The 22,203-nt window shown below is 36.2% G+C and overlaps 2 protein-coding genes across 4 annotated transcripts in view; one reads left to right on the forward strand and one right to left on the reverse strand.

Annotated features, from left to right (window-relative positions):
• On the forward strand, positions 1-18,983 carry LOC129259091 (malonyl-CoA decarboxylase, mitochondrial-like). Of its 2 annotated transcripts, none has more exons than XM_054897359.2 (11): positions 1-150; positions 3,537-3,689; positions 4,476-4,616; positions 6,805-6,945; positions 8,073-8,225; positions 8,670-8,834; positions 9,359-9,467; positions 10,602-10,754; positions 11,282-11,459; positions 14,437-14,483; positions 15,014-17,846. In XM_054897359.2, exons 2-11 carry the CDS (start codon positions 3,537-3,539, stop codon positions 15,256-15,258), a joined length of 1,485 nt encoding a protein of 494 aa, XP_054753334.2. In that variant the 5' UTR covers positions 1-150; the 3' UTR covers positions 15,259-17,846. The 2 variants fall into 2 exon arrangements, with proteins under 2 accessions (XP_054753334.2, XP_063954373.1); XM_064098303.1 differs by lacking the exon at positions 1-150 and adding an exon at positions 715-837 and having other exon boundaries at positions 15,014-18,983.
• LOC129259090 (zinc finger-containing ubiquitin peptidase 1-like) overlaps positions 17,381-22,203 on the reverse strand; it is an 18,885-nt gene continuing 14,062 nt past the window's right edge. For both annotated transcript variants that reach the window (XM_054897358.2, XM_064098302.1), the window contains exon 9: positions 17,381-22,200. In XM_054897358.2, coding sequence (XP_054753333.2) covers positions 22,165-22,200 — 36 coding nt within the window. In that variant the 3' untranslated portion in view covers positions 17,381-22,164. The remainder of the gene's footprint in view (positions 22,201-22,203) is intronic.

Consider the following 22,203-nt stretch of genomic DNA (forward strand, 5'->3'; position numbering starts at 1 on the left):
ATAAACATATATGCAGACTCCATGTCAGACACTGTGACGTTAGTTATTGCCCAATACTGTCTGGGCTTGTAGGTCAACTGGGCAATCGCAGTTTGCCAGGGATTCCCAATACGAGAACATTAGGCAACGGCCGAAGACAGGGAGGGATGGGTATGCCAATAATTTGCTTGCATCAGATTTCTGAAAACGTCAGAACAAGCTTCAGTAACTGAAATATGAATGAATGTAGTGTGTTCCGGAGTGTGTTATATTAAATAGATCATTAGGACGTCCAGCTCAATAGCGTATCTTGATCATATACGGCAGTTTTATAGGCCGATAGATACAAAATTTGATTACAATATAGACTCTATATCCAATTCAATTAAAATATTAAGTTACTAGTATTTCAACTGTCTGCAATTATAATGATTTTAGCTTGAAATGGTACATGAAATGACGTGTTTATGACAGTATGACACAATCTCATATATGCCAGACACGCCCACTTTTTGCGGATGATATTTAGCCTTTTTGTAATACTTTCTATCTAATTTTTAGTACAATAGATATATTATACATACAAAAATATTATTTATAAAATAAATCTTTGACATCACTGTAATCTAGATTGAATCGATTATGTTTTGGGGCTTTTTTAGTAAAAAAAATAAAACGAAACGAAAATTAAAAACAGAAACAGAAAAACATATCCAAATCAGACTGCATGAATTTGTAGTCTTCAATCGAATCGGTACGCAGCGCAGCTAGCTGACTACAAATATGAACTTATCAAGAAAATATGTTGTTTCTTGGCCTGTCAAACTCTTCATTTACCGGGAGATTGTGAACATAAAAGTAAGGAGTGATGCTGATTTCCATTTGATTACCTTGACTCGTTAACATTACTTTTCTGTTTTACGTTTCTTTATATTTTATGTTTATTTTATGACTCGATCTCGAGTAAGCTTCAATCATATTCATAAATTAGATTGTAGTCCCACTCATAAGGTTCTGTGTCTAAATTAGACCAAAAGCTTCGGTCTCTGTTTTATTGCCTTGGTTGTACCGTTGAAATCCGTTGGCTACATAGTACACTCACCAATTACAGAGACCGAAGTTCTTACTCGATCTGTACAGGGACTCAATAGCCATATATTTATGTATTTATAAGTTCGGATAAACCAGGGGTCGGCTGCCAGGCCCATCGTGCAGGGCAGCGAAGCACTCCTAGTATGGCAGTGAGTCCAAACTTCGCGCGTGTCCATACTTCGCGGACGGTCATTATCTAAAAAACTAGCCAATATCCTTAAAATCTGACACCACCAACGTGAAAAGCGACCTAAAATTACCCTTTGGTGTAAGTTTCTTTAGGATGAGTTCAGTATTCATGAAAATATTGGCAAAAGATCGGCAAATTTGTCGCCGTTAGCGCCCGTTTTGAAGAAATCTGATATTCTCAACAAGCATCACGATATCACCATTTTGCAAGCAGAAATCATCAAAAATGTAAGTTAAATATGGTACTAACCGATTCTATAGCATTTTGCCATCAATCTGATATAAATTTTTCACTTTTTCAGCTTGAGTTTCTGTTTAAATTTCCACAAAAACTTTGGTCCGCGAAGTTAGGGCACACTTTTTCTGAACGGTTTTCCAGCACAGCGCGCATTTGCCGATCGGAATAGAATTTTGAGATCGCGATACCGGCGAAAGCCCTTGACCTACTTCACATTTTCGTCCATGATTTTATATTTTCCGATCTTGCCGTCAATGTGGTAACTATTTCTTGAATTCTTTTTGTATGAATTATGAATATTTTGTGAAAAAAAATCAGCCTGATGAATATTTTTGAAAAGTGCGCGAAGTTTGGACACCCCATCATACTAACCCAGAGAGCTCCAGCCCGCGTAGCGGGCTGGAGCCCAGACTCTCAGTGTGCAAACGGGCATTAAGGTGAGAGTACCGTGAAGTTTGGTCAAAATAATTTTGATAATACATAATTAAAACAGAAATTAAGCACTTACCACGATTGTATGGATGATAGTCTAACGAGTGGCAGTTTCCTGACATCGAGGCACAGACTGGAACCTCAAAAAACGATCAGTTCTGTCGCGGTAGCTCTCCTCTTTCAGAATTCAACACAAAATGGCCGATCGAGACCGAGGCTAGTATAGCACTAGCGCATATAGACTTTGTCAAATTCGCGCATGCGCCCTACACCCTCTCGAACGGCCATTTTGCTATGAATTTTGAAAGAAGGAGAGCCACCGCGACAGAACTGATCGTTTTTTGAGGTTCCAGTCTGTGCCTCGATGTCAGGAAACTGCCACTCGTTAGACTATCATCCATACAATCGTGGTAAGTGCTTAATTTCTGTTTTAATTATGTATTATCAAAATTATTTTGACCAAACTTCACGGTACTCTCACCTTAATGCCCGTTTGCACACTGTGCGTCTGGGCTCCAGCCCGCTACGCGGGCTGGAGCTCTCTGGGTTATCCTAGTACCAATGAGGTCCAACATTACATGCAGCGAAGTGGGAGTTGCACGACAGCCAAAAAGTGATTAAGTCACTGACACTGTTTTTTTAGTCTTAGACTTATGATATTAAGTTTATTTTTTCACGGAATAATAATCTTTATTTTGGTCCAGTTCTTTTGATGTATTTTTATGAAATAAAGACAAAAATCAATGAGCCCTGTCGGGGGGAATTTGCTTTTTGTTAACCCCTATTGTTGTTGTTGTTGTTAACCCCTATAGCGGCGGCATGATCGTGAGCCATCTGTGTACGAGAAATTTAAAACGATTAAAATGTTTAAAAACCTCCTTGAAACAGACGGCTTCCAGCTGTCTATGACTTGTCTAGGTTTTCCTGGGAAATCTGACTTGTCTCTGAGACTGAGCTCTGTCTCTGGACTGAGCTCTGTCTGACTCTAGTTACTTTTGTCAACTCAGAGGGAGAAAGTGTTATCCATCCATGCAGCAACTACTACTAGCTGGCCTATGGATCTCTGGGATTAGTGTAGGAAGAACAAAAAGAAAATGACATTATAAAAATAGAGTGGCAAATCCATGTGTTGTCAGTCACTGCAAATAGTCAGTTGGCAGCTGTCTGTTTGGAGGAGTTTTTAAACATTTTTTTACTTTTTGAAATTTTTCCTCCAACACAGACAGCTATCCATTGTGTGATTAGGGACCTTGCAGTAAAAAAAAATTCTGGCACTTCCGGGTTACTGGCATACATGTATTAAAACCAGTGCCTAAGGCCAATCAGATATACAACTACTGCACTAATACAAAATACACATTAACAATTATTGCATAATTATATAATACAACATACTAAAATAGTTTTGTCTGGTTTTTGTTTCTTCCATTGAGTCCCTGTAGTGTTCAGACCAAATTAGAACTTTGGTTTCTGCTCGTGGAGCCAATGGATATAACAGTGGAACAACCAATGTAACAGAGACCAAAGCTTTTGGTCTAACGCTGCAAGTACCCCTGCCTGACCTTTGTCTTACAATTTAATTTTGCTTAATTTGAATTTATCTTAGATGGCACGGAAAGCCCAAGCAAGAATGACATCATCATCAAGTAGTATTGGATCAGCGGTAATAGCTCAGTCGCAGTTCTTAGAAGCCAAAGTTCCACAGCTGATGGCAAACTTTTCTGTCAGAGGGAATCAACATTCACCATGGATACCAGAAGTAAGTTCAATAAGTTTAGCAATGACTTGAGTGTTAACCATTCCTTACACTTTGATATTTTGTAAGGTAAGGGCACTTTTGTATTAAGGCACTTTTCTACGTCTTACAGCACAAATTTGATAAACAAATTTAAAAGAGCACACAAAATATCCAAGGCTAATGACAGAAACAATGAGGTCAATAATTAAGGCATCCCAGGCCATGAAATTTAAGATTGCTTCATATTAAGTCAAGCCCTGGTTCACTCTTTCTAACCTTAATTCTTTTTCTTATTTGTTTGTTTAAAGAAATTTTCTTGTATACCATCAGATTTCAAAGAAAATTTGATGCATACATTGGTTGAGACATATTGTGGAGGTGTCGTGGTGTATTGTTTCAGTCACTTGACTCTGAAACCAAGGTTGAGTGGTTTGAATCCCAACAGGCGCAATGTCCTTTGGCAACGCACTTATCCACATTCGTCACTTTCCACCCAGGTGTTAAACGGGTACCCAGTAGAATGTGAAAGTCAAAGTGATTAGATTAGCATGTGTGCACAGATAAACGGTTGCCTGGCCAGGATACTCCCTAGGGAGTGGAGATGGTGCACTTTATGTGTGGTACAGCGATGGATCCTACATGTATGACCGGGATGATAATAATTACAATGTAAAGCGCATAGAAACAAAGGAATGAAGTGCCATATAAATGTAACTATTATTATTATTATTACTATTAACAATATGATTACATGTATCAAGGATTTCCAGGCAGCTTATCCTTTCTGTGTGTTTGGTTTGATTTCAGTCGACTGTCCAGGAGGTTTGTGACCATTACCATGGGCTAGCTAATGAGGGCAGGTTGACCTTCCTGTCAGCCATGGCATCAGGAATGGGTACAAGGCATGACAGGGTCCGCAAGGAAGCCAATCTTCTACAAACCCAAGCGGTATGTGTCTTCTTTTACAAGTAAAGGTCACCACATCGGCTATGCAACATTTGCTCTTATGACAGTTGCACCTCCACTAATTTTTTGAAGATATAAAATTGAGGGTTAGGGTTTTTATAGGGTTTTTGGTTCAGAATCATCAATCATATAAGGATCAGGAATAAGGTTGAGGTAAGGTTTGAAGCTCAGGTTTATGTTTGTCTAAGTGCATTTTCAGTAGGAGCAATAGCTCAGTCGATGGAGCAGGGGTTTCGGATTCCTGTGACCTGGGTTTCATTCCCACTTGGTGCGCCAGTGCCCTCTGGTAAGGCATTAATCATCATTACCAAGTCCCTTGCAAAGGACCTTAAGTCGTCGGTCCTCTGGTTGCTTGCTTACAAGTATACACGCTTCTTAGCAATCAGGTAAAAAAACAAGTGGAATGCCTCTGGCGGTCTCACCTGCATCACGCGATTTAATATAGCAGCAGTGCTGACTTTGAAAACTACTATAAAATAATTCTTCACAAAAAACACCATATAATGATATAATACTACGTTCATTGACATTTGACCTTGATCATGTGACCTAAAACTTGTCAGTGATACTTGATTACCCCTATATCTACATTTTATACACCATATTTATAAACTTCGAAAGTTATGACAGCAATCTAATAATTACCTCTAAAATGGCAAAAATTCAATGACCTTTGACTTTGGTCATGTGACCTGAAACTCGCATGAGATGTTCAGTGATACTTGACGACTCTTATGTACAAGTTTTATGAACTAGACCAATGTACTTACAGAGTTATGATGGTAATTCAACAAATACCCCAAACATGGCCAATGTCCATTGACCTTTGAGCTTGGTCATGTGACCTTACACTTGCATGAGATGTTCAGTGATACTTGGTTACTCTTATGTCCACGTTTTATGAACTAGACCAATATACTTACAGAGATATGATGGTAATTCAACAAATACCCCCAACATGGCCAAAGTTTATTGACCTTACATGACCTTTGACCTTGATCATGTGACCTGAAACTCGTACAGGATGTTAAGTGATACTAGATGACTCTTATGTCCAAGTTTCATGAGTCAGATCCATAAACTTTTGTTGTTATGATGGTAATTCAACAGATACCCCCATTATGGCCAAAGTTCCTTGACATTTGACCTTGGTTGGTCATGTGACCTGAAATGCGCACAGGATGTTCAGTGATACTATGAACTAGACCAATATACTTTCAAAGTTATGATAATAATTCAACAAATACCCCCAATTTGCCCAAAGTTCATTGACCCTAAATGACCTTTGACCTTAATCATGTGACCTGAAACTTGCACAGGATGTTTAGTGATACTTGATTACTATTATGTCCAAGTTTTATGAATCAGATCCATAAACTTATAAAGTTATGATGGTAATTCAACAGATACCCCAAGTTTGGCCAAAGTTCATTGACCCTAAATGACCTTTGAACTTGGTCATGTGACGTGAAACTCTTGCAGGATGTTCAGTAATACTTGATTAACCTTATGCCTAAATTTCATGAACTTGGTCCATATATTTTCTAAGTTATGATGACATTTCAAAAACTTAACCTTAGGTTAAGATTTTGATGTTGATTCCCCCAACATGGTCTAATAAGTTCATTGACCCTAAATGACCTTTGACCTTGGTCATGTGACAAGAAACTCGGGCAGGATGTTCAGTAATACTTTATTAACCTTATGGCCAAGTTTCATGAACTAGGTTCATATGCTTTCTAAGTTATGCTGTCATTTCAAAAACTTAACCTTCGGTTAAGATTTGGTGTTGACGCCGTCGCCGCCGTCGGAAAAGCGGCGCCTATAGTCTCACTCTGCTATGCAGGTGAGACAAAAAAATCATAGAACCACTACCTCATAAGCCATTCGCACAAGGTCTAACTGTGAACAGAGGATGATCAAGTTTCTGCATCCACTGTCTAAGTCAACCTTCAATAGTTAAAATATTCGCCCTGGTCAGAGCAATATTTTGAACAAAGCAATTGTCACATACCACTTCCTAGCCGAACTTCCTAAGATATGACTACTTCACATCTTTTGAAAATGTGAATTAGTCATTATATCTTTGACTGGATTTTGTTTGATTTCTGTGTTATTCAAGTACCATTCAAAATTTACATCGCAGATTTGATACATCTTTTATTTTCAGGGTAGAGAGGATGCCTCCATCCTCCAGGCGGAGAATCGTCTCCGTCAGTCCCTCATCCCAGGTTACTCCACTCTCTTCTCCCACATCAGTCGACTACAGGGAGGGGTCAAGTTCCTGGTTGATCTACGAGCAGACCTCTTGGTGAGATAGATAAAAGCATACTAGAAGTATTCATTGTAGATGTTTATATTGGAAATAATGATCATGATGGGGGCATCATGGTGTAGTGGTTCTGACTCTCGTCTTTCAGTCAGAGGATCGTGGGTTTGAATATCAGCCATGGCAGGTTTTCCTCCAGCACATTGTGTTGCACTCAACCCATAAGATCTCGGCCGTCGACTGCGCGATAGCGCCAAAAATTGGCACAAGGGTTGCCTGGGACATAATCTGCAAGATTGTATAATAATTTATTTCATGCGAATCATTATTTAGTGATTATGCTAATTTATGCGTAATTAGTATGCGAAATCATACTTTTTCCTCTAACTCCCTAAATATAGCTCCAAATGTACTAATTTTTGGTATAGAAACTCTTTGTGGTGTTCTTAGCAAGTGTGCATGAAAAAAATTGTGATATCAAATTATTTTCTTATGTATTATATTGTTTTTTGCAATTTCTTATGTAATTCTTTGTCTTTTTAACCTTTTGATTTTCATTGTTTTTTCAATGAAATTTGTTGGGGACTCTTCTGAGATCATAAAAAGCATAAAATAAATACATTTAGACCAGCAAAACTAAAAATAATCATGCATTTATGAATTTTGGTTGAAAACACAATTTGCTTTGACTTTGTACACAAAACCACGTTTTTGAGCAATTTTTGGTCTGACATGCACTTACATAATGTTGCGTAATTTCGGAACGAAGTACCTGGGTGACGCAAAATTGGTCTCAAAAGTTGTGCAAGACTTGAAAGTAAAAAGTCAGCGAGCGGCGTGGTCAAAAAGTTTCGCGCGGCGAAAATATTGTGTGATTCGTTGAGGGGGGGCCTCCGAGGCTCCCCCCTGGCCTAGATAGGGTTAATACTTGTGTATATGTGTGACAATGTACCGATGACCAGGGATATTAAGGTTGTAAACAAGTTTAGGGTCATTTTCTCAAGAAATTTTGTATTATCTATATTTTATTCACAGCCATTTGAGAGGCCAAAAATGATCTTAATCATATTCATCAAGGTATTAATGATTGTAATGATGATAATGAATGTTTTTGGAAATAATGACGAATTTCATGATGAGAGTGCCATTTTCTGATTATCTTATTCTAGAATCACTTGTCATCCCAGAAATCACTCCCGAATGAAGCTGAATTGAAGGCGCTGAATGACACGTTGAAAGATCTCTTGATTGGATGGTTTGCTGCAGGAATGCTAAACCTAGAAAGAGTCACATGGTCATCATCATGTGACATGCTTGAGAAGGTAAATACATACAACTCCAGTCAGCATTCATCACCTTCACTCTCACGATCTAAAGCAAAAAGAATCCATTGTGATGAGATTAAGCTTAACATACATTAGAAAGTAGATAATGTTCTACTGTTTCAAGCAAAAGCAAAATACCTTTTTAGCATTTTCACCCTGGAATGGTGTCGTGGGGGTGGGGTGATAGGGGGCCTAAGAAGCCCTTTTTTTCTTCTCAATGATAAAATAGGGGTATTACATAGTACTACAGCAAAGCCCTGTTTTGTTTTTTCATTTTTCTTCTCACTTCTGTCTTCCATTTCACCCCTTTTCATGTTTTTAAAAACGATATGAAAATTTATAAGGGCAACTTGCCCCTGCTGCTACCCCCCTCCCCCTCTGTATGAGATATGTTGATTTTTATTTAAAGTTGTTACTAAATCGAATAAATATAAATTTCAGATAAGTCAGTATGAGGCAGTTCATCCTGTACGTCACTGGACTGACATCAAGCATCGAGTAGGACCATACCGCAGGTGTTTTGTGTTCACACACAGCAGCATGCCTAATGAACCGCTCGTCATCTTACACACCGCCCTCACCAGAGATATATCGGCCAGTATCCAGGTAGGTTCAAAGGTCATGTATAAAGTTGGTTTGGATATAACAAAAAAATCAAGCAAAATCGATTGTAAAATAAGAAAGTTTGGCCATTTTAAATATCTTTTTATTTTTACAAAACAGTGATATGCATATCATTTTGTATGCAAATAAGAGAGCCAATGATGTCACACACTCCCTATTAATCTTGTATCAAGTATTTATACTTATCCTCTATTTCTGTAGAAATTGGTGGGACTCTCATGGAAAATGTATTAATCTTTATTATCATATTTTGGGATTTGTTAGAGATCCTCTAAGTTATCAAATTCATAAAACCTGACATGTTTGGCACTTTATGTGCCAAAATAAATCATCACAGGCACTATCCTCTGCATACTCACCTTGACACTCATGTAAGAAATGTTTTTTTTGTCAGTGAGCAAAGCTGTAAGAATAAATATGGAATTATGCTATTCTTATAGGCTTTGTATATGTGCCACTTGGGTTCTAGCAGGCAATGGGTTTACAAGTGTTTGTTTGTATTTCAGTCCATCGTACGTAAGCAAGATGACATAGCTATCGGAGTGAAACCAGGAGAAGAGGATCCTGATGAGGCCCAGGCTGCTATCTTCTACTCTATCACATCAACTCAAAAAGGTACTTATTAATCATCCCGGATAATAATTACGTGTGGGTGCATCGTGGTCTGGTGGTTCTGACGGTAAATTGCCAATTCGTCCACTGCCAACTCGCCCACTCACCACATGGTCTACCTTCATTTAGTCTAATGCCATTCCGTCCATCAACATTTTGTCTAACATCCATTAGGTCCAATAACCATTTGGTCCAATCATCACTTAATCTAATCACCAGTTTGTCTATGACCATTTTGTCTCATAACCAGTTGGTCTAATATTCGTTTTATTTGTATTTATTTTGCCCAATTAACACTTAGTCTTATTAGATCAAATGGTATATGGACTAAGTGGCTATTGGACCAACGGGTGTTTATAAGAAATGGTTAGTGGATTCAATGGAAATTAGACCATGTGGATATTGGAAAAATTAATGATAGGCCAAATGATAGCAGACAAGTTGGTAATTGGACGAATTGGCATTGGACCAAATGAAAATAAACCGTTCTGACTCTCGCCTTTCAAACAGAGGGTTGTGTGTTCGAATCGTAGCCATGGCATGTTTTCATTCAGCAAGAAATTTATCCACACTGCTGCACTCGACCCAGGTGAGGTGAATGGATACCTGGCAGGATTAACTCCTTGCATGTACTGAGCACCGGTGATGGTAGCTCGAGCTAAAGTCGGGGTAATAATAGCAGTGCTTTGTATCCTCAGGCAAATAGCACTTTATAAATCCAGCTATTATTATTATTAATTATACTCGCTTATATAGCGCTTAACACTAAATTTATCATCTCTCTTTTAAAATCACCTTTTTAAAATAATGATATTCTTGTACATAATGTATTGAGTAATGACTTGTCAAAATCCAAATTTTTTTCTCATAAAAAAAGGAAATCCTTGGGTCATGTCAAAATAAACTTTTCCACTGGATATGATGTAATGAAAGACATGTAAATCTGTACAGTAACTCTTATGATAAATATGGGGGGGGGGGCTGCTTAATCAGCATCTTCCCTTTCCTGGGATATATAATTTTTGAAATATCCTTGATTACATCAAAAGAAAGTATGGAAAAGGGGATGAGATGCAGTGGATAAAAGGTTGACTCAGAGAGATGATTTAAATGGCATTCTTTTTTTGTCTTTAATAGGTCTTCAAGGTGTGGAGCTTGGTAACCATCTCATTAAGAGTGTCGTCAAGGAGCTACAGTCTGAGTTTCCCAGCATGCATCTCTTCTCAAGCCTCTCACCAATCCCAGGCTTCAGGGACTGGCTCGTGTCACAGATCAACAAGGAGGTCAAAGGTTAGAGTGTGTTACTATTTTATTTTATTTTTGCTACCTTTATATTGGTTAGTTTCCAGATATTTCTGTATCTTTATCATGATTTGTTTAAAAAAATGTAATAAGGGGATATCAAATTTATGACCCAACAAGCTATAAAAGGTGTTATTTAGTGCAAAGCCAGCATTAATAATATGATTTTAAAAGATGCAAAAATAGGTGACCAAAGTTGCTTGGATTGTTTTCCATCATTTAGTGTAGAGCTTTATATCTCAGTTTTACAAACAATTTATTGGTAGCAAAATATTTGCTTCTAAAATGTTCTATTTTTTGTGTGAGATTGTTATAATGTGAGGAGCATGGCTCTTTGCTATGAATAGAGAAGGGTTGCAACTTTTTCAATGTGTAATTTGGTTATTACATTTGAACCTGCCTACTAACAAAACATATATGGATGCCAAAATAAATCAGTCACTTGCTTATGGAATGAAAGTAAGAAATACAATCAGTCGGCAGGCCTATCTAATATCCTTCTCTTCGAATTGCAGATGAACATAAAAACAGCTTACTCACTGCACAAGAATTAGACTCGTTCCAGTCTGCTTTAGACATTGCATCACCACAGGCATTGCCAACCCTGAAGAAAGTCATTGTAACAAATGAATGGGTCAAGTCTGAGAGGCTGGTCGAGAGTCTACAGTCTCCTCTCATGAGGTTATGTGCAAGGTGGGACTATTGTGTGTGTTTTTTTTAAAATTAGAATCAGTTTTCTTTTTTGGTCTATGAAATACATGTAGTTTGCCAAATAAATATATTTCAAATAACTATATGTCAAAATGTACAAAACAAACTAATTGTTGAAAATGGAAATAAACGAAATGAAATGAAACTAGTAGATCTATGGGTTTAATGCTAAAGAGTGAAGATTAAGAACCATAAAATAATGTTTGTATTTGATTTATCAATTAAGGACGTTCCACAGTTATGTTTGTGCGCATTATGATCTGCGCATATTTTACACTCTGCGCGCTGACGTCACAATGGATGAACAGGTGATTAATTAGCTGTGGGTATGAGCTGATTTTTTTCATCATCTGCACTCTAACTGCAGATCATATGCGTTATTTTATGAAGCTAAAAAAATTGAATTATTCCATGGACCATTTTAAAAATATATCTACAATTTCAAAATACTTTACTCTGCAGTGCTGCCAAAAATCACGTATATGACCCCGAGTTTGAATAAATGGTAGAGTGGTTTTGATTTTTTCTTCACATAGATACAAAGCATTTGGCGCATTTTTGGTGTTTTAAAAAGCACATTTGCTCAAATAAAAATGCTGATAGTTTGAAAACAAGCACATGAACCCCCATTTTTGTCTCACCTGCATAGCAGAGTGAGACTATAGGCGCCGCTGTTCCGACGGCGGCGGCGACGGCGACGGCGGCGGCGGCGGCGACGGCGGCGGCGGCGGCGGCGTCAACACCAAATCTTAACCTGAGGTTAAGTTTTTGAAATGACAGCATAACTTAGAAAGTATATGGACCTAATTCATGAAACTTGGCCATAAGGTTAATCAAGTATTACTGAACATCCTGCCTGAGTTTCATGTCACATGACCAAGGTCAAAGGTCATTTAGGGTCAATGAACTTAGACCATGTTGGGGGAATCAACATCAAAATCTTAACCTAAGGTTAAGTTTTTGAAATGTCATCATAACTTAGAAAATATATGGACCTAGTTCATGAAACTTATACATAAGGTTAATCAAGTATCACTGAACATCCTGCATGAGTTTCACGTCACATGACCAAGGTCAAAGGTCATTTAGGGTCAATGAACTTTGGCCGAATTGGGGGTATCTGTTGAATTACCATCATAACTTTGAAAGTTTATGGATCTGATTCATGAAACTTGGACATAATAGTAATCAAGTATTACTGAACATCCTGTGCAAGTTTAAGGTCACATGATCAAGGTCAAAGGTCATTTAGGGTCAATGAACTTTGGCCAAATTGGGGTATTTGTTGAATTACAGCCATAAATTTGAAAGTGTGTTGGTCTAGTTCATAAAACTTGGACATAATAGTAATCAAGTATCACTGAACATCCTGTGCGAGTTTCAGGTCACATGATCAAGGTCAAAGGTCATGTAAGGTCAAAGAACTTTGGCCACGTTGGGGGTATTTGTTGAATTGCCATCATATCTCTATAAGTGTATTGGTCTAGTTCATAAAACGTGGAAATAAGAGTAACCAAGTATCACTGAACATCTTGTGCGAGTTATAGTAGTTTTCAAAATCAGCACTGCTGCTATATTGAATCGCGTGATGCAGGTGAGACGGCCAGAGGCATTCCACTTGTTTAATGTTTGTACCTCTTAGGTATACCTTCCTCTACAACTTTGCAAATTTTGGTGAAAATGACATGGATTTTGAATAAAGTGCAGCATTTATTGTACTTTTGTAGTTTGTTACTGAAATTTCACATTTTTGAGATTGGGTTTTTGTTATCTTTTACGTCATTTTTAAGAACTGACAGTGCTGTTAGACTTAAAATTGCAAACAAATAGCACTATAAATAGATTCTCCATTCTAACGATACAATTATTAACTCTCTTGCGAAATTTGATGACTTTTTCATGTATTTTGACAGAGTAATAGAGGTTTAAATTAATTGTAGTGATCTTGCGAGGTCTAAAAATGCCAAATTCTTTTGAATGCGCAATTCTTAAGAACATCAATTTGGGTATGAACTTTGAAGCTCTATAGCAAAAAATCAAGCACATGGACCTAAGTTAATTTTTGCCTATTTCAAATATTAAGGTTCTAAAGTATCTATGTGCAAAGTTTGGTGAAAATGACATGGATTTCACTTTAACTGTGGAACGTCCTTAAGAGGACACAAAGCTGTGACAAGTGGTAGAGCTGTGTTATTCTAGATTAAAAAGTATTTTCAGTATCAGGGGCCGCGGAAGCGGGCGGGGGGGGGGGGGGGGGTTGGTGCTCACTTTTTTTCCAAAACCATGTACAAAAACGTAAAAATGACCACACGATTGTGATTTTTTGCATGGTCAGCCCCCCACTTTGGAAACCATTCCACGGCCCCTGAGTATAATGTAAATGCAGTCAGTAAGGCTGCATTTCTCCATATTAGAAGATTCTGTGTCATGGATGAGAAATCAATATCTTCAAATTAAAAGACTTCTCATTTTAGAATTACATTCCTAAACAAAAAAAAAATGGGAGATATGATAGGATGTAGGTCATGTGACCGTCACCTTGTTGATGTAAGGGTTGTATATTACACAGGAAATACCAACAGTGTAAAATTCACATCATCATCAGTATTTGGAACAATGGCAGGCCAGGTGGAATTGAGAAATGTACATAAAATCAATGACAAGGTATTTCTTGGCCAAGATCTGTAAACAAGCAGGAATGCAATCTACAATTCTTGCAAAGTTTGGTGAACCTTGCAGTGTCAAGGGTAATTTTGAATTAATAAATTTAATAGTATTTTATGTATTTTATTGAACATGTGCTATTGATTTTTTGTTTGTTTGGAACTTGATACATTATTTTTTCCCCATAACCTGGTAAATATTATTCAAGAAATATTGATTCAGCGAGGCATTGCATATTTTTTCATGATATTGAATTTATTTTTTGAATCATTTGTTTTATACACATTTTTGACAGGTACCTGTATTCAGAAAAGAGACGCAAAATGGCACTGAATACTGTAGGTGAGTGGTGAAACATTTCATTTTCATGGTTTGGAGATTCAGGAGAGGGTTGTTAGGGGTGGTTTTACCAAGGAGGGCATCTACGTAAGTTCTCCAAATCTCTTACAAATTCACAAAATTTACTAAAAGAACCTTCCCTGATCCCTTCCCCTCCCTCTTTGGATACCAGTGAGATTTTGGATTTTGAGTCAAAAGGCTCACAGTATTTTGATTTATTGAATTTTGAGCTACATGTAGTTTTAATATCCAACACATATCCCTGCTATTATTCATAATATTATAGAAGTTGGTATGTAGTCTTGTTTAATGTTCCCTATTCATTGAAGTTTATAGAGTGTCATGATATTTCAAATAATTTTGATTCCATATTATATCATATTATATTAATATCATGTTTCCCTACTGGGCAGTTCTCTACTTTTAGCTTGAAATAAGTTTAACAAAATTTGTAATTTTTAGGATTATTCCGTGTTTGTTTTAAATTTTTTTGCCAATTATGTTACTAATTTGTTTTTTGTCCTCTCTTTCAGCAAACTTCCATCTTCGGAACGGTGCGACCATGTGGCGCCTCAACTGGTTGGGCGACACCTCCCCACGGGGTCTGACCGCCTCCTGCGGCATGATGGTCAACTATCGGTACTACCTTGAGAACACGACAAGCCTCAGCCAGCACTATATAGAAACACAGAACATTAAAGCTTCCCAACAGATCTTGGATTTGGTAGGGGAAGGTTTGTCCAGCGGGGACACAGGGAATGTGAACAGCAAATTATGATGATCAACCAAAGAATTAGTTTTGTCAGTAGCTGCATGTACATAGAATTATGGAGGATTATAATTATTCCTAATATATATGCCAATGATCATGTGCAATGCGAGTCAGTATGATCTGGAAAATTGATGGTTAAAGGAAAATTCTACCCTAGTATACTAAACAATGAAAATCAGACAAGCATAACACTGGTAATGCCATTGGAATGGGATGTACTTCATGTACAAAAAGAAATTTCAGTGAAGTTTTCAGCATTATGCTTCAGTTATTTTTTCTCTTTCTATACAACTCAACTATTTGTTGGGGTGGACTTGTCATTTAATGGTCAGTATGTGTACCATGTTGTACAAGCATGTTCTGGCCACGAGTTATTCACAATGCTTGTACACCATGGTAATTTATTGTTGATTCTATGATGGTATGTATGAAGAAAGGTCAGTAAATTTAAGTACAGTGTATATTGCTTCCTTGTAAATGCTTACATTGCCACTATTTTTGGGGCTTCCTTGACGATTGACAATAGATATGTCCACTATATATAGGCAATCATTTCCTTTGTGACATCATGATGTTCTGATTTTGTTTGGTGACGAGCATTTCTTGTGTAAATTACAGCATTCTGGGAATCTGTCTGATCAATTAAGTTACGAGCAATGCTTTAAAGTGCATTGGGATTTTAGTCTCATAATTTTGCAGTATTGGTGTATATGAAGAGGTTTAAATTGTGAATTTTCAATTGGAAACCTATTTTTTGGGAGCCCTGGTCACCTACATGTAGGGAGCGTTTGATGAAAGGACTTGTCAGATATTTGATCTGACACACGGTATGCTTTATCTAACAGTTACCATAGGAACTGTGCTCCTCAGCCAAGCGAAATCAAGGAAAGTCCTCGGATCTGACAACTTGTACACAATATGCTGATGAAATGATCTTCCGAAATTCTTGTTTACAATTCCTGCAATGTGTAATAACTCAATTTAAGAAAATTATTATTTTCCAAGAAAACTGCATATTTGAGTATTTTTTAAAGCAAATTACAAAATACTAAATTTGCTCCTCTGCTGATACTAATGCCACAATAATGAAATATGTGTTTGTATAAGGCATCTTTCCAAAAGTTTATGCTGTGTACTGAAACAGGACTTTTGTTATTAACCCTTTGAACCCGAAAAGCCAGAATACCGGCTTCACTGTGAACGCGCGTATACCTGAAAATCCGGATTACCGGCTTCAATTCATATGATTGGAAAAGCAAGGGTTTTAGATATCAGGTGACCTTTAAAAATGATGTCATTTTGGAGATATTCAGTCGATATTTTCAGTTTATAATTTTATTGACGATTGGCTTTCATTTATAAGGTTTTAACAAAAAATTACCAATATCCTTCCCTACCAAGGAGGCTTGTGCGAGTCATATACGAACCATGCAGAAGCTATTGTTAAATTGTCTTCCGTCAAATTAGTGATATTAAGACAAACTTTGAGATTGTTAGTATGGGAAGCTAAACATCAGCTGGGCCAGGCCGGGTACAAGCAGAGTAAGGTGCCGCCAACATGGCTGGGCTCGAATCGTGCCAATTGGAGATCATTTATTTCAAATGTAATGTATTCCTTCATTTTGCCGATAAGCTTAATAGCTTGATATCTACTGATGATTCAGAGTGAGGGTCACGACCGTCCCAATTCATTCAGGGTTCAAAGGGTTAAGTTGGCAAGCATCTTTCATGCATTCCCCATTGTTTTGTGTATGGTGAAAATCTGAGGGGTCAGTTAACAAAGCAAAAAAATATGATTTTAGCGGTATTCCTTCGGGAAGTACTCTTATTCATTATGGTCAGGTGGGCGTTTTAGAAAGCTGCTTGTAAGTTAAGAACGACTGATAAACCTTTCTTATGCTCTAAATAATCACCAATGAACATTAAATGGTGAATATCATATACAAGAAAGGATCACCAGTCGTTCTTAAAGTCACTCTTAACTTACGAACAGCTTTATGAAACGCCCCCCTGGTGCCTTAATAAACTTCAATATGGAAAAAGATGAGAAATTGAAGTGAAATTTTGTATTTAACTTCTGAATAATGTGGAGAAATAAAAAAAAGAAAAAAAAAAGAGACAAATCAAGTGCAATAAAACTATACATCTTTATTTCTATAAAATCTTAAAACTACATAGTTGAACATACAGATTTTTTTTTTTCTAAATCTATTATTGTTAAATACATTATTTCACTGAATAATTACAGCTCAGTAATGAGAGGAAGACATAATGTGAACTAAAGGCTTGATCAGTTATAAACAGCTGCAGGTTTCTACATAAATTACATTGGAAACACTTAATAGTAAGCCCCGAACTACTACAATCCCACTTAGAAGATCTGGCAATGTATTATCATGTGCAAATTAAAGTATGAAGTCCTAATTGCCCAATCATGAAATATCCAGGATTTTCATATTTTAAATTAAAATGAGAGAAAAGGCTCATTGTCTACAACTAAAGTGATTCTGCTTTTACCAGATATGTAAACAAATACACACTGACATTAATTTGTATGGTTGTATAATTATTTGAAAATAAACAAATATAATAAATGCTTGTAAAAAATGTTCATGTCCATTATTTAGAGAAAAGGTTACACTTATACATGTATATGTAACATTACAAAGGCTTTGGTCTTAGTCCTGCGTAGTAATTAGGAAAATATGTAATTCCGTTTGTTAATCCATAAGTATGCATGCAGTAAGGCTTTTGGTATAGCCAGGCCGTATTGTTTATGGTATGTATGATTTAGAAAATCTGAGTTGTAAAATTTCTGGGCATATTCTGTGGATGCTCTATACAACAGTATCATGCTTTTATATTTGAGTGGGAAAAATTTACAATTTACATAACCAATTATTATGAAAAATGATAGGACATCAACAGTGCATTCCATGTGAGCTACATGTACATACATTACAATAGAAATGAGACCTTCAAACAAATGACAGGCAGGCAAAATTTTGAAAATCAGACTTGTAAAATGACAAGACTGGCACATTATTGTGCATTCATAGTATACTCTTACAGTCCTGTATTTGTTTCAAAATATGTAGGAAAGTGACTTATATTGCACAATGAAGATATACCTGTATGGTATGATACATTAGAATATACAAAGTCATGTGTATTATTTTCTTTGCAAGAAGATTTCAATTACAACTCTTTACATAAATGACCTTGTTATGTATAGATGCACATGCAAACAAAGTGGATACCTTTGCATAGTTAATGTGGATGAGGTTCTTGGGTCCCTAGACCTTATTTTCATATTTATCCTTTTTTCTTTGTAATCATATTCATAAGGAGCGCACATAAATATTTGGCTACCCGATACAGGTACACAGCTTCCACAAAGTCAAATTCAATCTTTTGATCCTCAAATTGACAACAACCATTATTTTCTTTTCATTCATAAAAAAAATTCAAAAAAAATATGGATATAACTTAAGCTGAAATGTATCATAATAGCAAAATCATAAACAAGAAAATGCCCATTTTAAACAGTGATTTTGTGATTTCCACTGCATTACCAAATTAGAGTAATTAATAAACTAGATTTTAATCAGGAAAGGCTAAAAAACGAGTGGGTAAAGTAATGAAGCGTTTCACAAAACATGTTGTTCGTAATTATGACTGACATTTTATTTCAGCCAATCAGATGCAAGGATTTCAGTAGTTTATAACAACTGTCACTCAAAAATCTCTGAGCAATGCTTTATGGAAGACTCATGTAATGGGTAAACATGACTCCTACTTCTAAATGTGCATTAAAATCCTTTACAACTCTTTGTTGTGGAAGCATATCAATAAATAATGGTATAAATACACAGGCAAAAAGGATTGAGCACTTTTGTTTCCTCTTCATATCAGACCTACAGGTATACCTTATGATATGCACCTTCTATAGTGCAAAATGTGAAAAAAGCGACAAATTTCTTGTGACAATAAAAATAAAGTGGAAACAGGGATAAAGAAATTTGTTCTAATCAAATATCTACATAATGAATACAAAGAAAGAATTAAGATGAAGTTCAAAGCATCTATAAATTACATAAATATTATAATTTGGTGATCTTATTTTTGGCAATCAACAAGATAGATAAAATTCATTGTGAGGCACAATAATGGCAAAAATACATACTAATTACACTTTCCACATAGTAACAAATATTTGTATAAACAACATAACTGGTTAGAAATACATGACATAATATTAAACTTTTATTAAGTGTTTTTTACAATTTTATTCATTGTCTGAAACGTAAATAGTTTAATATGCTGTTTAAATGGCAACGGTTCCATATTCTTTATAACATTAATTTTGAATGTCACCAAAACTTCTTGTGTGATCAGGAAATATTACTGTGTATACAGAGGCATTAATTCTTTCTAAATAATTAACAAAACAACAATATGTAACAGTGCTCCAAATGGCTTTCCAAAATCATCCCTTTCACAGTGAAATCTTAAAGCCTCATGCATGATGAACAAATGAAAGCAAAGAAGTGGCACTGTGTACGGTTGTTGACATATGTTTTTTGCATAGAAAACATTAACCATTTCCTACTACTAGAGTTAAAAGCTTTAATGGTAAATACAACCTGAAATAAATAACCAATTTTATTGTAACATATGTCACAAAATATTCAACTCCAATAGATTCAAAATAAACCATTAACGATAATGTATAATGGCATTAAAAAAAGTTGCTGTAAAAATGAAAGTTTTGTCATAGATGTCTGCAGGCTATTTGTGCATATAAAGTTGAACCCCTGTATAATATATCCAATGCCTGTTGTGGAGTCAGAGTAACACTATAGTCACATACTGTTTTCAGTAACTAATGATTTTTTGGTCCGCACCAGGCCCGTGCTAAAAAGAGTCCACACCACGTAATAAAAATTTTGTTCAGTAGCTATGTCAGAGCAGCGCTACTTTTACGTTCACCAATTAAAAAACGCGGATCTGGGGCTAGTCTGGTGCTGATAAAAGTAGCACCAAAATAGCCTGGGCCCGGCGCAGGCTAAAATAGCCTGCTCCATTCATAAACTCAAAATTTCACAACTTAGCCCGGGACTAGTCCGGATCAGTGACTTACTGAAAGCGGAACACAGAACCATATGTCAAGAGATTTACAGAGCTGCCAACCTGAACAAGAACATTTTAGTATTATAAAAGCTGAAATTCAGTATTTTCAAAGAAATACCATAGGACAACATACAAATCTGGAACATTAGAAATCAGTATTTTGAATGAAACCATCAGTATTCTTCTCATTTTATAGTATTAAATACAGAAAATCTGTACTACTTGGCAGCTCTGGATTTAGACCATTAATTGTTCCATTTGGTCTCAAACTTATTTTCTTATGCCAGTGCCATACAAAAAAAAATAATTACTGCTGTTAAAATAGTTGGCCATCAATCGCAACTCTAAAAATCATGCGCAACTTGATTTTCAACCAATCAACAGCGTGCATTTGGGACTTGCGATTGATTTTTTGACTTGCGTTTAAACGCAACTCTTTCTGCAACGGGCCCCAGATTCTCTTGATACATGGCTCTGTATCAACACTCTGTAGAGTTCCGTGCTTACAGCAAGACATGGCCCCAGTAGCACACAGTTACAATTGATATTTACAACTGATTGTAATAACCTTCTGGGTCTTTGTAAAACAGGTGGGTGTTTCATAAAGCCATTTTAAATTAAGACTGACTTTAAGAATGACTGGTGATCCTTTCTTGTGGTAAATGAAATTCACCAGTCATTCTTAAACCTAACTAGGCCGGGCTTTTTTGGATGTTCTGTGGGGTTGATTCAACCCCCCCTGAGATCTCGGCCGCCGATCGCGCGAGCGCCGCAAAAATTTGCATGCTGGTAGTGTGCGATGTAATCTACAAGGCTGTATGGTAAATTTTCCAAAATAATGAGATTTTATTTTATATGAATTAATTATGCTAATTTATGCATAAATCATACTTTTTGCTCTAATTCACTAAATAAAGCTCCTAGAATGCTAATTTTTGGTAAAAATATTATTTGTAGCATTCTTAACAATCGCAATTGAAAAAACTTCGGTTTGGAAATCAATTTCTTATGTATTTTATTGTTTTATGAATTTCTTATGTATTTCCTTGTTTTTCAACCTTTTGTTTTTCTTTTTTTTTTCCACCAGATTTATTGCACAACCTTTTTTGAAGCATAATTATGCTAAAATCAATTGATTTTAGCTGTTTAAAACAAAAATAATAATATCTTAATGAATAAGATGAGAAAACTCAATTTGCATTGACTTTGTACACAATTTGTGCGCAAATTTGGTTTCAAAAGATGCGCGAGACTTGAAAGTATAAACTCTGTGAGTGGCGCGGTAAAAAAATTTCGCGCCGCGAAATGATCGCAGAAAATGTTGAGGGGGGGTTGATTCAAACCCCCCGGTCAGTTTAGGGTTAAAGTCAGTCTTAACTTAAAACGGCTTTATGAAACACCCATCTGTTTTACAAAGATTTGTCATAATAACATGCACAATTAACAAGTTTAGAATTATCCAATAAAATTGAGTGATTTCAGTAGCATTAAACTTACAGTAAATTTGTTTTTATAACAAGTTTTATGGAATGGGTCCATGTACATGCTTTGCTAGACTTACAATTTATTTTAATTTTACAATTGATTGCAGCCCTTTGGTTGGCCATACTCCCTGAATATATAGCACAGTAATGATATAGCGTCACTTCTATATATGTTTACTGCATAAAGTCCATTACCTTTTAATAGTGACAGAGACCCTGTAGAATGTTACCAATATTCCTGAGATGAGATGGTATTTGGTGATTGAATGTTTGCTGATTTTTTTTATTATTTCAGCTACAGAATGCGTTGTGAAGTCAACATCTTGCTTTTCTA

The sequence above is a fragment of the Lytechinus pictus genome, chromosome 4 (assembly GCF_037042905.1).
Source record: "Lytechinus pictus isolate F3 Inbred chromosome 4, Lp3.0, whole genome shotgun sequence".
Taxonomy (NCBI): Eukaryota; Metazoa; Echinodermata; class Echinoidea; order Temnopleuroida; family Toxopneustidae; genus Lytechinus; species Lytechinus pictus.

Excerpts from the sequence above, each read along its gene's own strand:
- LOC129259091 (XM_064098303.1), top strand. The coding sequence starts at position 763 with ATGAACTTATCAAGAAAATATGTTGTTTCTTGGCCTGTCAAACTCTTC. Across the intron at positions 838-3,536 it reads GGGAGATTGTGAACATAAAA|ATGGCACGGAAAGCCCAAGC; the intron begins GTAAGGAGTGAT and ends AATTTATCTTAG. Across the intron at positions 8,835-9,358 it reads ATATATCGGCCAGTATCCAG|TCCATCGTACGTAAGCAAGA; the intron begins GTAGGTTCAAAG and ends TTTGTATTTCAG.